General features: G+C 42.1%; 1 protein-coding gene across 2 annotated transcripts in view; it reads left to right on the top strand.

Annotated features, from left to right (window-relative positions):
- Positions 1-12956, top strand: part of LPGAT1 (lysophosphatidylglycerol acyltransferase 1) — a 116263-nt gene that overhangs the window by 79214 nt on the left and 24093 nt on the right. For both annotated transcript variants that reach the window (XM_083175867.1, XM_083175866.1), the window contains exons 3-5: positions 2156-2274; positions 3966-4061; positions 6829-7102. In XM_083175867.1, the coding sequence (XP_083031993.1) occupies positions 2156-2274; positions 3966-4061; positions 6829-7102 (489 nt within the window). The remainder of the gene's footprint in view (positions 1-2155; positions 2275-3965; positions 4062-6828; positions 7103-12956) is intronic.

Here is a 12956-nt window from a genome sequence, read left to right as displayed (position 1 = left end):
TGGATGCGAGCTTACATGGGCCAGTACTGGTATACACAGTGCAGCATCGGTATAACCCACCCATTATAGATATACAGCATCTCTTTCTAATAGTCTTAAGGCCCCATTATTAAGCTGAGATATCATGGGCAGCCTTGCATGCGATACCTCAGCAACTCACGGCAGCTAGATCATATGTATGTAGTCATTTTGCAGGTGAACACATTCACTGTCCTGGGATACGATGGGGTGTATTCAATGTATTTTCTGCGAGCGGTGACAGCGAGCAAGGCTGCCTACTCAGTGTCACAGCTCGCAACGTTTTCCCCCCATGGGAAATGGCGTGTGCGGCCGCTAAAACAGCGAGGCTCGCGTCCAAATGCAGTGGACTCCTTGCGTTAGCCTTGAGCCTCGCTGTTTGGGGGAATCTGATTTCCCCGGTGCGTTGAATAGGATAAACAGTAAGGATCATTTGTTTTTGGCGATCCCCGCCATTTTACCCCCTTTCCAGCCGCATTGAATACACCACAATGTATCCATGCTTCAGCAGTGACCATCTGCGGATCTGAATCGCACTGAATCCCGCATCGGATTAGAATCGTAAATAAATGACCTATGATTTGATACTTTTCACACAATTTATCTGCCCGATGCGTGGAAATCGTGTAGAAAAGTGCCATATAGTACTGGTGTATCGCCACCTTAATGCAGACCGCGGCGCGCACACACACAGCAGATACCCAGCAGCTCCTATGTCAGTAGCATCCACCTCCTTTTATAATTTGGCTCTGGTGTCTGTCATTTTTATGGGCTTTTAACTAGTTCATTATATTTTGGCATCGTAAAACATGCCTCTTATTAGATGTCATACAAGAGAATAAATGTGTGTGTTTTAATATATAGGTATGTGCATGTTTCCAGAGGACTGGCCTAGACGCTCCATGCAGTATAGGGTTGGCAGCATTTTGAGATTGCACTCTCCAAACCACATGCTATTAATTCCTACTGGCAGTGTGCCAAAGAAACAAGTAAAATCATTCAAATTTGCGCCTGGTTTTAGCAAGTGCTTGGGTTGCATTGGTGTACTACATACCCCTGAGCAAGTAGCTAATTGGAGGTTTTCTTTCAAGCTTTACAAAATTTGTATTTTGATACATAAATTTGATACATTATTAAAATGTTTCTGCAGCAAGTATCACAAGAACTATTGACTGTACTGTCATTGGTTCTAGGGAAACCTGTGGGCTTCAGTCTCATAAATACTGGTCACCCCCACAGTATGGCTTTCTCCTGCAGACACTCAACTGCTATGCTTTCATGGGTGCAACCCATATACGCTAGTTTTTGTTTCAAATGTTAAATCCTAAATCTTTTAGATGCCGTGGAGATTTCAATTTTTAATGGTATTTCTTACTGTATCTGTAAAGCAGTTACTTAGTTGCAACTCCAAAAAATGATCACGCATGGAAGCGTTGCGATGATATCTCTTTCCAAGAATGTGTAACCTGATTGGAGCGTGAGACAGCCAGTCAATGATTTACTGCTCACATGAAGGCAGAGGAAGGATGGAGTGTTTGCTAAAAAGAAAGTTGTTCCAAAATAGCTATGCTCTTAAATAACTAGTTGCTACAGCAATCGTGTGTGTCTGTTTGTTTGTGTTGCATTCAAATGGTTCATTCATTTTATATTAAGCAACGCCCAACATTAACAATTCAAGCTGATAAGGGTGTCATGCAATGGGGGAAAATATGTACATTATAGCCACAGATTTGCATGTAAACGCCTGACCCACTGGTGCCTCCCATAGGAGACCTTGGTGCCTTGAATACGCAGAAATTACATGTCTTGCTAGTATTGTATATTAATTCATATATCTGGATCTGAGTTAAGTTAGTTTGCTCATCTTTCCTGTTCTTTCAGTGATTAACCAAAGTTTCCCAAACCCCGCCTTTACACTCCAGGTTGTAAGGATAGCCATGTTTGGGTGCAAGTGAATGAACTACAGTATCTGGAGTCAAGAATCAATGTCTTTTAAAACCTGGGCTGTTATGGCTACAGAGTTTGTGAAATTCTGGGTTAATCATAGCAGGCAATGCTGTTAATTATTATTATTATTACAAGTTAATATGTAAGAGCTCTAAAAGGCCCTAATGGTGGGATTTTCTTGTGATTGCAGTTGTTGAATGGGGCGACAACGTTCGAACGATCACAGAAGATGAAGCTGTAATGTTGGTGAATCATCAAGCAACTGGAGATGTCTGCACATTAATGATGTGCTTACAGGACAAAAGCACGGTATGATGTATCTCTCTCCCTCTGGACACGTATTGGGTATAGCAGGCTGCAGAGGTGCTAAATGGGAACACGTTGCCGCTCTTGCTCCCCAGCACGGAACACTTCAGTTTACCTGAGCTAATTTAATGAAGTGCCAAAAGTGTGTTTCGGATTTCTGTAGCCGCTGCACACAGTGGGTCTGTGGTCTTTTTACATTTACTGGGGAATTCAATTGCTGGCAGCCACCGGTTGACATCTGACCGAACTTGTATGACGCAACAACTGAATAGCTCTAACAGCTGGCCATGCTTAAAAGGCACTTTTCAAATCACACCCAGTGCTTATGTTAGGTTTAGTTCCAAAACAAAAGCCAAATGAATTGCGCTCCACTATCCCCCGTCACTTTAAGATTGGGTATGTGTTGGCTATGGTAAACAATTGCATTACCCCCTTTTAAAAAAAGAACCAAAACCTTTTTGTTTTCGGTATTATTTGCAATTTCCTCATTTTAATTTACATGTTTCTTAAAAAGGACTTGTCATCCACATGCACTGGAGGCAGCCGCCATTATGTTGATTGTACAAATATTTGTGGAAATGCAGCCTAACGATTCATAAAGTCGCTAAGGCACTTTGTTTAAGAGCTATATTGGCCTTGTAAGTAAATGTTCTGTATTGTGATCCAGTCCACAACATGTCCACCTCAACTGTATGCATGTGCCACTGCACTTTATTGCAATTAAGTAGAATGAGTATGGATATGTGTGCAGTGATTTGGTCTTTAACTTGGTGATGTTCTGGTTACTTAAAACATATTAACATTTCAAAACTGATATTTTATCATTTTTTTCAAAGCTACAGTAGCAGGGCCCGTTTTCCACCTTAAGACTGGTAACAACTGATTACTGTGGTACCAATTGTGATGATAGGTTTGTGGAGTTGATGATGATTATCTGTTTAGTTGAGATTGACCTTTGGACACCCGATGGATCAATGTTCGCCATGCCATTCTGTCTCTTGTTTCTTTCAAGTCCTTCATTTGCATGTTAGTGTACGTTGATGTCCCCTTTTTTCTTGACCCGCTTACGAGCATTATTGTGGTTTCTAAGAAGTTGGCTCGCATGACCCGGCCGAAGTATGAAAGCCGTTACTTGGTGATCTTCCCTTCCAGTGTAGGCCATAGAGTCTATAGGACTACACATATAAATGTCAGGTGTTTGTGGAATTACCCTGAACCTAAATATATTACTGTATACTTTTCCTAAAGTACTGTTTTTTTTACAGCTGTGTTCTGCAGGAATCACATCATAAAAGGAACAACATACAATTACACAATATAAATGGTAAAGGGGCTCTTGAGCTGGGTACACACTAAATGACCTGTGTACTCAGCCAATGACAGATGTGACAGATTGATATATCGTGCAGTCCATACACACTCCACAATCTGCTGAAAGACCGCACAATATATAGCTCTTATAAGCAGAAGTATAAGCCATAAGGTTCCTAATGTTGCAGAGTCCGTGTAGGCCATGGAGTCTGTAAGACTACACATATAAATGTCAGGTGCTGTGGGCCAGTATAACAGGAGACTCCAGAAATTAATTTGTATCAAAAGCTATCAGATTTCTGAAGTTGTGTCCTAAATTTTCATGTTTATAATGCAGATGTAAAGTGAACATGTTTGTAAAGTTTGTTACCCTTTTCTTGTAGGTGGTTCGGCAAATGATGTGGTTAATGGACCATATATTCAAATATACAAATTTTGGTATAGTGTCCCTTGTACACGGAGACTTTTTCATCCGACAGGTGAGTCCCAATTCATTGTGCAACTGTATTTTTAACTAATATGAAATTATGCATACGGCTCTGCTTCATAAAACACATTTGTTGCTTGGGATTGGGGTTAGAAGTTTATGAAAAGCTCTCTCTATCCCTGTGCCAGTGTTTAATACAAACTCCCTTCATGTAAATGGAAATTGTGAGGTGCTTAGAGTTTTATCTTTCTCTGGGTCACATTAGCCCTCCCTTATGGTGCAACCTGGTGGATCTTGGTCTGTTTGCAACCTCTCATACTTTGTAATGTTTGTAAGATGTTCAATTAACAGCCATTTAAGTACACACCTATTCAAAAAAGAGGAGAATCCTATTTACAACCATTCTGCTAATCATTCACCTCTACACATTACTCACGGAATTTTCCACGTATTGCTGTTGTGACATTGCCTTGCAAGTTCTCAGAACTAACTACATCATAAGCTGCGTGCACAATGCGCGATATATCGTTAATGGTATGCACAACACCGAAATATCTAATGATACATAGTGAACATCTGTCCATGTGTGTGCTCAATATCATTAACAATGCGCGCTCCTACACATCGTTGCCACCCCCCTCCTGTCATCTGTACCTGCTCAATCTGAAAATGTAGTCAACGACTGCATGTACGGAGCGAAGTGCAGGGTGGGGCGGAGCACTTGGCGGTTTGACCGATTTTCGTGAGCCGGTCAGTGTGTATACACTATATTGTTCTTCCGTGGCACCACCGATTTAGTTAACCGCCGTGCGAATCTGTAAGTGTGTTCCCAGCGGTAGAGCAACATGTAGTTATCTCTGATTAATTGATAAATTATAAACTCTGCCTAATAAGGATTTGCAAATGGGACAAACTAGCAAAAAAATTCCACACCATTTATTTTTGCACCATATTTGGGAAACGATCTGGCCTGAAACTGGGGGGGGGGTTTGCTAAATGACTATATTTCCTGACCATGAAGGACATTAGGGTTATCAATGCTGCTCCAAATACGAGGCTGAATGCTAGATACAAACGTGAGCACAGCTATGCGTACTAATTACTGCTGATCACATTTCTATTTTAAGGGTAAAGAACAACTTTGTATTAAATGTTATATCTGTAATAACTGGGACAATATAAAATGGGATTTTTTTTTTACCTTTTTCTATTTTTGTCAAACACGACTGTGGATGCTAGTTCTGCTGCGTCTCCATAAATGCTTTTTGCAGATTACATGTTTTTTTTTAAGGAAAGGAGGGTGATACACCATTACCAAGTGAGCAGGACTCTGGATGCAGCAAATGTGTTTCAAGGTCAAGTGGTGGTGGTAGTAGTACATAGTATACTTTGATCTTATTTTGGAATTAAACAATGGTTTCCTTAAAGACATTTGAGCAGGTAGCATCTGTGCATGCTTTTTATCCGGGTGTGGATCGTATTATCGACCACACTTAGGTCAACAGTCATTAGGTTGACACCGTTGGGTCGACATGCAGGGCGGTCGACATGGATGAAGGTCGACAGGTGTCTAGGTCAACAGGGGACTAGGTCGACATGTGTTATGTCGACAGGTCGTGAGGTCAACATGTTTTTTTTCCACTTTTTTTTACCCGAATGTCAACACAGTCAACATGGACACTGTTTGAAGTCAACCGCAGCGCAATGCTTCGGGCACTATTTTATTCTCCCGCCACGTCCTAGTGGATGGTAGGGCATGAAATACCGCCTGTCGGCACATGTCGGCTCAATAAACAGTGAAAACACCCATGTCGACCTTGCGACCTGTTGACATAACGCTATGTCGACCTTGTCCCCTGTCGAACTTCCTGCATGTCGACCCAACGTTGTTGACCTAATGACTGTTGACGTAAGTGTGGTCGATAATACGACCGTATCCCTTTTTATCCATAGCTACCAGAGAGGGCATATGTGAATGTATAAAATGCCCACCAATGGGGCCTACACACACGTAGCGATTTCTGGGCATTTTCTAAGCGATCTCACTAGATCACTTAGAAAATGTCCCTACATCGCTCTGTGTGTAGGGGCATAATGATAGCGATGCACAGCCTCGCGCATTGCTATCGCCGGTCGAGTATGCTGGATAAATCTTGGTAATGCCCGGGGTCAGGACCCTGACAAATTACTCCGTGGCATATCGCTCTGCTGTGCTGAGCAATGCTGGGCCTTCTAGTATCGCTCAGAATGCTCTCCCAGCACATCTCCCCATGTGTAGGCCCCATAAGGAGTGCTATGGGCAACATCTGCACTTGTCCGATCCTCCGTTAATGTGTGGCAGGTATATGACTCTTCCTAGCTCTGCACTGCTTTTGTAGAAGCACCAACTGTTCTCTCTGCTTATACTCACAGATAGATTGGTAGCATGAAATCTGTACTATTGAGCGTGATAAATGGGACAATTAGTTTACATATAGCAGCTTTGGAGTCCAGTAACAAAAGCCTTCTGAAATAGGTGCGCACAAACATTTTCCATACCTGACTCTTTTGGAATCCAGACCCCCCTTAAAAGTTATCTTGGAAAATAAGTAGGTTTTCAATAATTTTTACAATGATATGGATGGGGAAATATGTTTGCATTATAGATTATAACTAGAGTTATTTTTAAACTTCCAGTATGACTTTACCCAGTGTGCTTTGGGGTTCCTTTGCATTTTATTTGTTGAATTGGTTTGCATTACATTAACGGCTGAATATTCATGGTTTAACAAAATAATAATAGAAAGTGTGCCAAATCTATACTTTCTTTTGTACCGCAGGGCAAAGCTTATCGTGACCAGCAGCTGATTCTTCTGAAGGACCACCTAGAAAAATACTACAGGAGTCGAGATCGAAAGTGGATTATTTTATTTCCAGAGGGTGGTTTCCTTAGGAAACGAAGGGAAACAAGCCAGTTATATGCCAAGAAAAATAACTTGCCGTTTCTTACGCATGTTACCCTTCCGAGACTGGGAGCCACAGAAGTTATCTTGAAGACCTTGTTGGCGCAGCAAGAAAATGGGACGCCGGCTGGAGGGGATGCAGCTCTAGTGGGTAAGAGTGGAGCACCAAGTGTGTAGACCATAATAGTAAACTAGCTGTAATGGTCAGTGTATCCTTGTGTTTATTTATTTTCTCGGTCTCCACCACTCTTCCTCGCGCCCCCTCCCCACCAACACTTTGTCATCGCTTCTCCATTTCCCTTCAAGAATTGTCGGTCTCTGTTAAAGCAGCCCATACACGCTGCTTTGTGGGCGTGCTTTCCGTACTGTACTAGCACGTATCACATTGCATTGCAAGCACATACTTTTTTTACTTGGGTTTCATCACATTGCATCGCATTGCATGCACAACGGATGCACATGCAATGCAATGTGATCCGTGCTAGTACAGCACGCCCACAAAGCAGCGTGTATGGGCTGCTTTACACCTCAATTGCTCCTGTGATCACTGACACTGGTGGGAGTGGTCAGAGATTGGTCCAACTGTTATTGCATTGCAGCCTTATGACCTCTTTTTATCAGGAATCATTTTTATTATATATAGCGTTGCAGTGGGTTCTTCTTTTACATTGATCAGTAGCCATGTTGAGGCGGATGTTTGCCTATCAGAGAAATGCAAAATAGTGTTCAGCAGTACCTTCATTGAAGGGGATGTGTGACAAAGGTCAACGCCAGCCACGGATTTTTGTCTTCTTTTCATGAAGTCGTTAAGAAATGAGCACCCATCATTACATCTTCATTACCTCCTTTTTTACCTCTTAATTTCTGGTGTCTGAGGGTGAATTCTTATTGGCTTGGCCCTTCCTAGACACTTTTTTCTTTCATCTTAAATATTAATTATGCCAAGCTGCGACACAAAGCACAAAGCACCACAGAGCTGCCTTGTATAATAGCACAAAGGAAATTAAGATATAAATGAATTTTACAAAAGTATCTACAAGTTAAGGTGGACAACTGAAGGTGGGCATTTTTTCCCATAACTGACAAAAAAAATGGATGTACGTCCCCACAGGATATAAGGACAATGCTTCTAGTTTATAAAAATAAAAATTGCTGCTAAAAAGGGCGAACCCATGTATAGGGAAGGCAAGGAATCCTTCCATTTGCTGTGAAAAAGGCAGCTCCCCCTGGTGGTAGAATGAGGGTTGCACTGTAATGCCTATCTGCAATGTCCACGAAGTGTAATAATTGCCTGAGACCACATTGGTGATATTTTTGCATAAATGTTTGTTATTTAGAAACCGTTAACAGCAGTTATAGCAATAGATGAACCACATTGTTATAAAATGTTCTCTTTGATGTGTCCCGCCCCCAGGCCATCACCTTTCGGCTTTGCAGCACTCATAAATCTGTTCTTCCCCTGTGGTGTTGTGTTGCAGGCAATCATTTGTAAAATGTGATCTTTGATTGTTTTCTACTTCTGTCATAGTTTGCGGAATTGTTTTAAAACGCTCAACCTGGTTGCTGGGTGACAAATAGTTGCTACCTGGGGAAACCGAGGCCCTGGATCTCCTACAGACAGTGGCTGCTCTGTGTGAGCGCAGGCGTTGTGTGGCATTAACTGCGTGGCTGATCTGTTAGCTGTAATTGCAGGCAATAAGACAATGACAGGCTTGGACAACTCGGTCCCCCTCTATTGCTTTGGCTTCAGATCTGGGTACATTGCTGCTTTGTGAGGAGCTGGAGATTCATGCTTCATATGCAGTCATTTTTAAACTCTGATGATTCCTGTTCAGATATAAGCAATAAATCCTGATTGGTTTGACGGAGATTAAATAAGTTCATCAGACACCTAAGGCTGTATACACACTTTTGTACATACAGGGACAAACCATATATACCCTTGTGCCATCAGATGTTGCGTACCTCCGATATATCAGTGAAGCCCGTTGCGCACAGATATATCACATCAGCTGTGCAGCATGGCAGATATAGATATATCTTGCAGATATATGGTTACATCCGCAGGTGTATATGGGTGCCTGACTGAAATCTATCTATCTGACATTGACAAACTGTCAACACAAACAAAAGGCGGAAATGGCAATAGTTGATGTGTAAGCGAGGCATCGGACCCGAAAAGAAGTGAGCCACCACGTGCTCAGGTGTTCACATTGACACCAACATAAAAATAAGTAATACCCTCATGTCGACCTTTTCATGTGTTGACTTCAATGAAACCCTCGATGTTGACCTAGAGCATGTCGACTTTTTGGTGTCAATCTATTGACTATCTACCTAGACATTGTCTGTGCACAAATCCACACCCCTTCTTAATAATGTCAGTATTATCAGTTGTTTATATGGCATTAGTGACACTTGATATAGTGTCAGCTCCTGAAATTATATTAACACATGTTTTGTTCTGAAGCTATGTATAATGTTAGGTGTAACACCTTTGTGCTCCCTGCATATGCTTTGTTTTATTGTGTGGGTGTACAGTATTTTCTCCTGTAGAAATCTGCTGCATTTGCTATAGAGATATTTGAGTGGATTTAACGTGCACAGATCATTTCAGTAACATTTTCATTCTGCTTGCCCACTCTGGGGTGTATTCAATGATTTTTGCAAGCTGTGACAGCGAGCAGTGCTGACTGCTCGCTGTCACAGCTCGCAGGGTCAGTATTCAACTGACCCTCCCCTGCACATTCCATTTCCACGTCGCTAGGTTTTTGTGGCGAAGGGGAAACTGCGTGTGCGGCCGCTAAAACTGCGAGGCTCCCGGTTAAATGCAGTGGGCTCCCTGCATTAGCCGCGAGCCTCGCTGTTTGGGGGAATCCCCTGGTGCATAGAATAGGTTAAGCAGTTGGTTCAGGGGTTAAACAGCGAGGATCGGTTGTTTTCAGCGATCCTCGCCGTTAAATCCCCTCGCCAGCCGCATTAAATATGGCACATTGTATATCTATATTTTTGTTTTTTTGTAATACTAATTTTTAAATTAAAAAGAAAGTTATATTTATAATACCATTTTTTTTTGTGCACCATATAGGCCAATTCTGGTCTCTCCTCCCTTTTCCATATTGCACAGTATTTCTCCTCCCTATTGGAAGCAGGAAGGCTGTGAATACAGATGTACCCACAGTCATCCATCCCGCACCAATTGCCACATGCGACTCCCGTTTTGATTGGTGCAATCCCGTTGCAATGCTCGCTCATCTAATTTGCTCCTGCGGTTCATAGCAACGCATTGAGTGCCGATATAGCAGCTTACTGCTTCCATACCACGCGTGTAAAGTTTACGTGACAAACCGGAGCAGCGCTGGTATTCCGGCGACTAGGAGCGTGGCTACATCTGTATATAAAGATATATTTGCACCCAGTTTTTTTTTTTTTTTCAACCGTTAATTGCTATAAAATTTGATTTGTTTGTTGTACTCTATACATGCATCCATTTAGGCTTGGTGGATTGGATATTTTGCCTATATATTGGTTCAGCCCAAAACATGGCTACAGAAACTAAGCCGGGACTAGTGCTGTCAATAAGGCATGTGTAATGTGTTGCTTATTCATTTATTGTATTGAAATGTTAAAAATCTTTAAAACAACTAGTGTGTACCCAGACGTGTCCATCTCTCCTAGATTTCTCCCATGCTGTGTTAAAGGACGATGAGGTCATTTGCAGAACGCCCTCTAGAACACCGGTGCAATACTCGCCGCCTCACAGCAGGTCTTTATAAGATTATCATATGATCACACACAGCTGCTTAGGCTTGGCTAGGAATTTATATCCTTACACTGTTGCCATGCAGTAATAGGTTGCTGCATTAACACAGTGACTGGACACTCCTTTCCCAGTTCCCAAACTAATAAAGTTTTGAGTTTAAATTTTTTTAAAGAAAAGAATGGAGAATTATGAGGTTCTGCCATCTCCTTACCTGTGAACAATGTCTTATTGTGTACTCTATACATTCAGCCTCAACATATGGGTCCATTTATTTACAGTTTCGGTACTTGTCTCCTAGCACGGCGCCCACGAAATTAAGTCGTACGACATATAATCGCATCGCATGCCATACACCCGATGCACACCAATGCGATTTTAAATTGTATAAGCCTCCTATATGATTTTTAATTGTATAAGCACCCTAGTGGGGGCTTACAATGTTAAATGCAGCCCCACTATGAACGCCAACCCGAAGTGTGGCGAGAGCAGCGGTACGCGTCCTCCGACCTTTTCATACCCCCACTATCCACGTCGACGTGGAGTTGATTTTATATAGTGTGGCGATCGCACACGTATTACTTTACATGTATTCCGCGTCCCCTCGCTGGGCTCGCCACGCTTCTGGCTCGGTAGCTCGCTGCGCTCGCCACACTATATAAAATCAACTCCACGCCGACGTGGATAGTGGGGGTAGGAAAAGGTCGGAGGACGCGTACCGCCGCCCCTCGCGGTCTCGCTGCGCTCGCCACCCTTCGGGTTGGCATTGATAGTGGGGGTGCCGTTGGGGGTGCTTTTAACATACTAAGGACCCATCACGGTTAATTATCTTATAGGGAGCACTTTTAACATTGAAAAACTCATTAGGGTTCTTATACAATTTTAAATCGCATATTTGTATAACATCGCCTGCCATCGCGTAACATCGCATCGCATACCATCGTATGCCTTATGGTCTGCGATGCGATGGGCGCCGTGCTAGGAAACAAGTACCACAGTTTCTTATATAGCGCAGCATATTCCGTTGCGCTTTACTTGCTTCTTATCAATCTGGACTATGGGTTAATGTCTATGCATTAGGTCAACTACTTTTGTTTAAATGGTCTATAGGTCGACACTAATAGAATGTCGACATGGTAATATTCCAGACATGAGTTTTTTACATTTTATTTTATACTTTACCATTTCCAGTAGTAATCCACATGGATTGTAAAGTATGTGAAGCAAGGCACCGGGCCCGAAGCATGGCAAGTGAAATGGTCCACCAATTGGTAGTCCACGTGCTTCGGTATAAATATTGACACAAAAAAAGTGAAAAACTCATGTCAACCATTTGTTTGTATCGACTTTGTACATGTCAACGTTTTGGGGTTGACCTAGACACTTTTGACCATACGAATCGAATTACTTTCGACCATATGGTCCGTATCCTATGCTGAGACCTTTATCATAGTTTTTTTTTTTCCTATGGGTTTAGTTTATCTGTGGGGAAAAAACAATAGACTAATGCGTAAAGCCTGTATTCAGTTACCCTGGATCAATGATGGGTGGGGGTGGGTGGGGGGGGGTTGACTCACCGTGGGGCTGTTCAATTAGCCTGTATAAGCTGGTGCATGCGGTGACTTTATCAGGGATTTTTTTGCTCAGACTTGAGCAGGTTGCACTGAAACAGTGTAGTTTTGGTTATTTTTTTCTTCCTTTTTGTACGTTCAAATTGGATAGTAAAATTATGCATAAACATCCATTTTTCACACCCAATAATATTTTGGCGCGATAATTGAATACTGTCCTATTGTAAGTCATTTTACTCTTTTTATCTTATGTATTCTATCAAATAGGATGATACTGCCATGTTTGTAAGCACCCGCTCAAGAGGTGTTGATATCATTATTGAACTGATTGTCTGGTTTTGATTAGAACACAACACGACAGCCCCATCTGTAGTGGTGGCAGTTGGAACAATTGTTATGTAGTGACATGCAAAAGTATTTAACCCCCTAGAAAGTCAGCTGATTTGAATGTATGGTCTATGACCGATTGCTATAGTCGATATTTTTTATTACAATCCAGTAGACACTGGGGTCAAATCCTTTTTTTTAAGTGCGAGTGGTGCTCGTTGCTTAGTTCGCAGTCTTGCACCAGAGTTGTGGATTTCCAAAAATCTGCAAGTCTGAGGGTAGTAATTGTGCTGTATTATGCTGTATTAACCTACCAGCATATTTTGGTGGGAGGGAACCGGAGTACC

This window comes from Crinia signifera, chromosome 3 (assembly GCF_055691185.1).
Source record: "Crinia signifera chromosome 3, ASM5569118v1, whole genome shotgun sequence".
NCBI lineage: Eukaryota > Metazoa > Chordata > Amphibia > Anura > Myobatrachidae > Crinia > Crinia signifera.
This window is presented reverse-complemented; position numbering and strand designations above follow the sequence as displayed.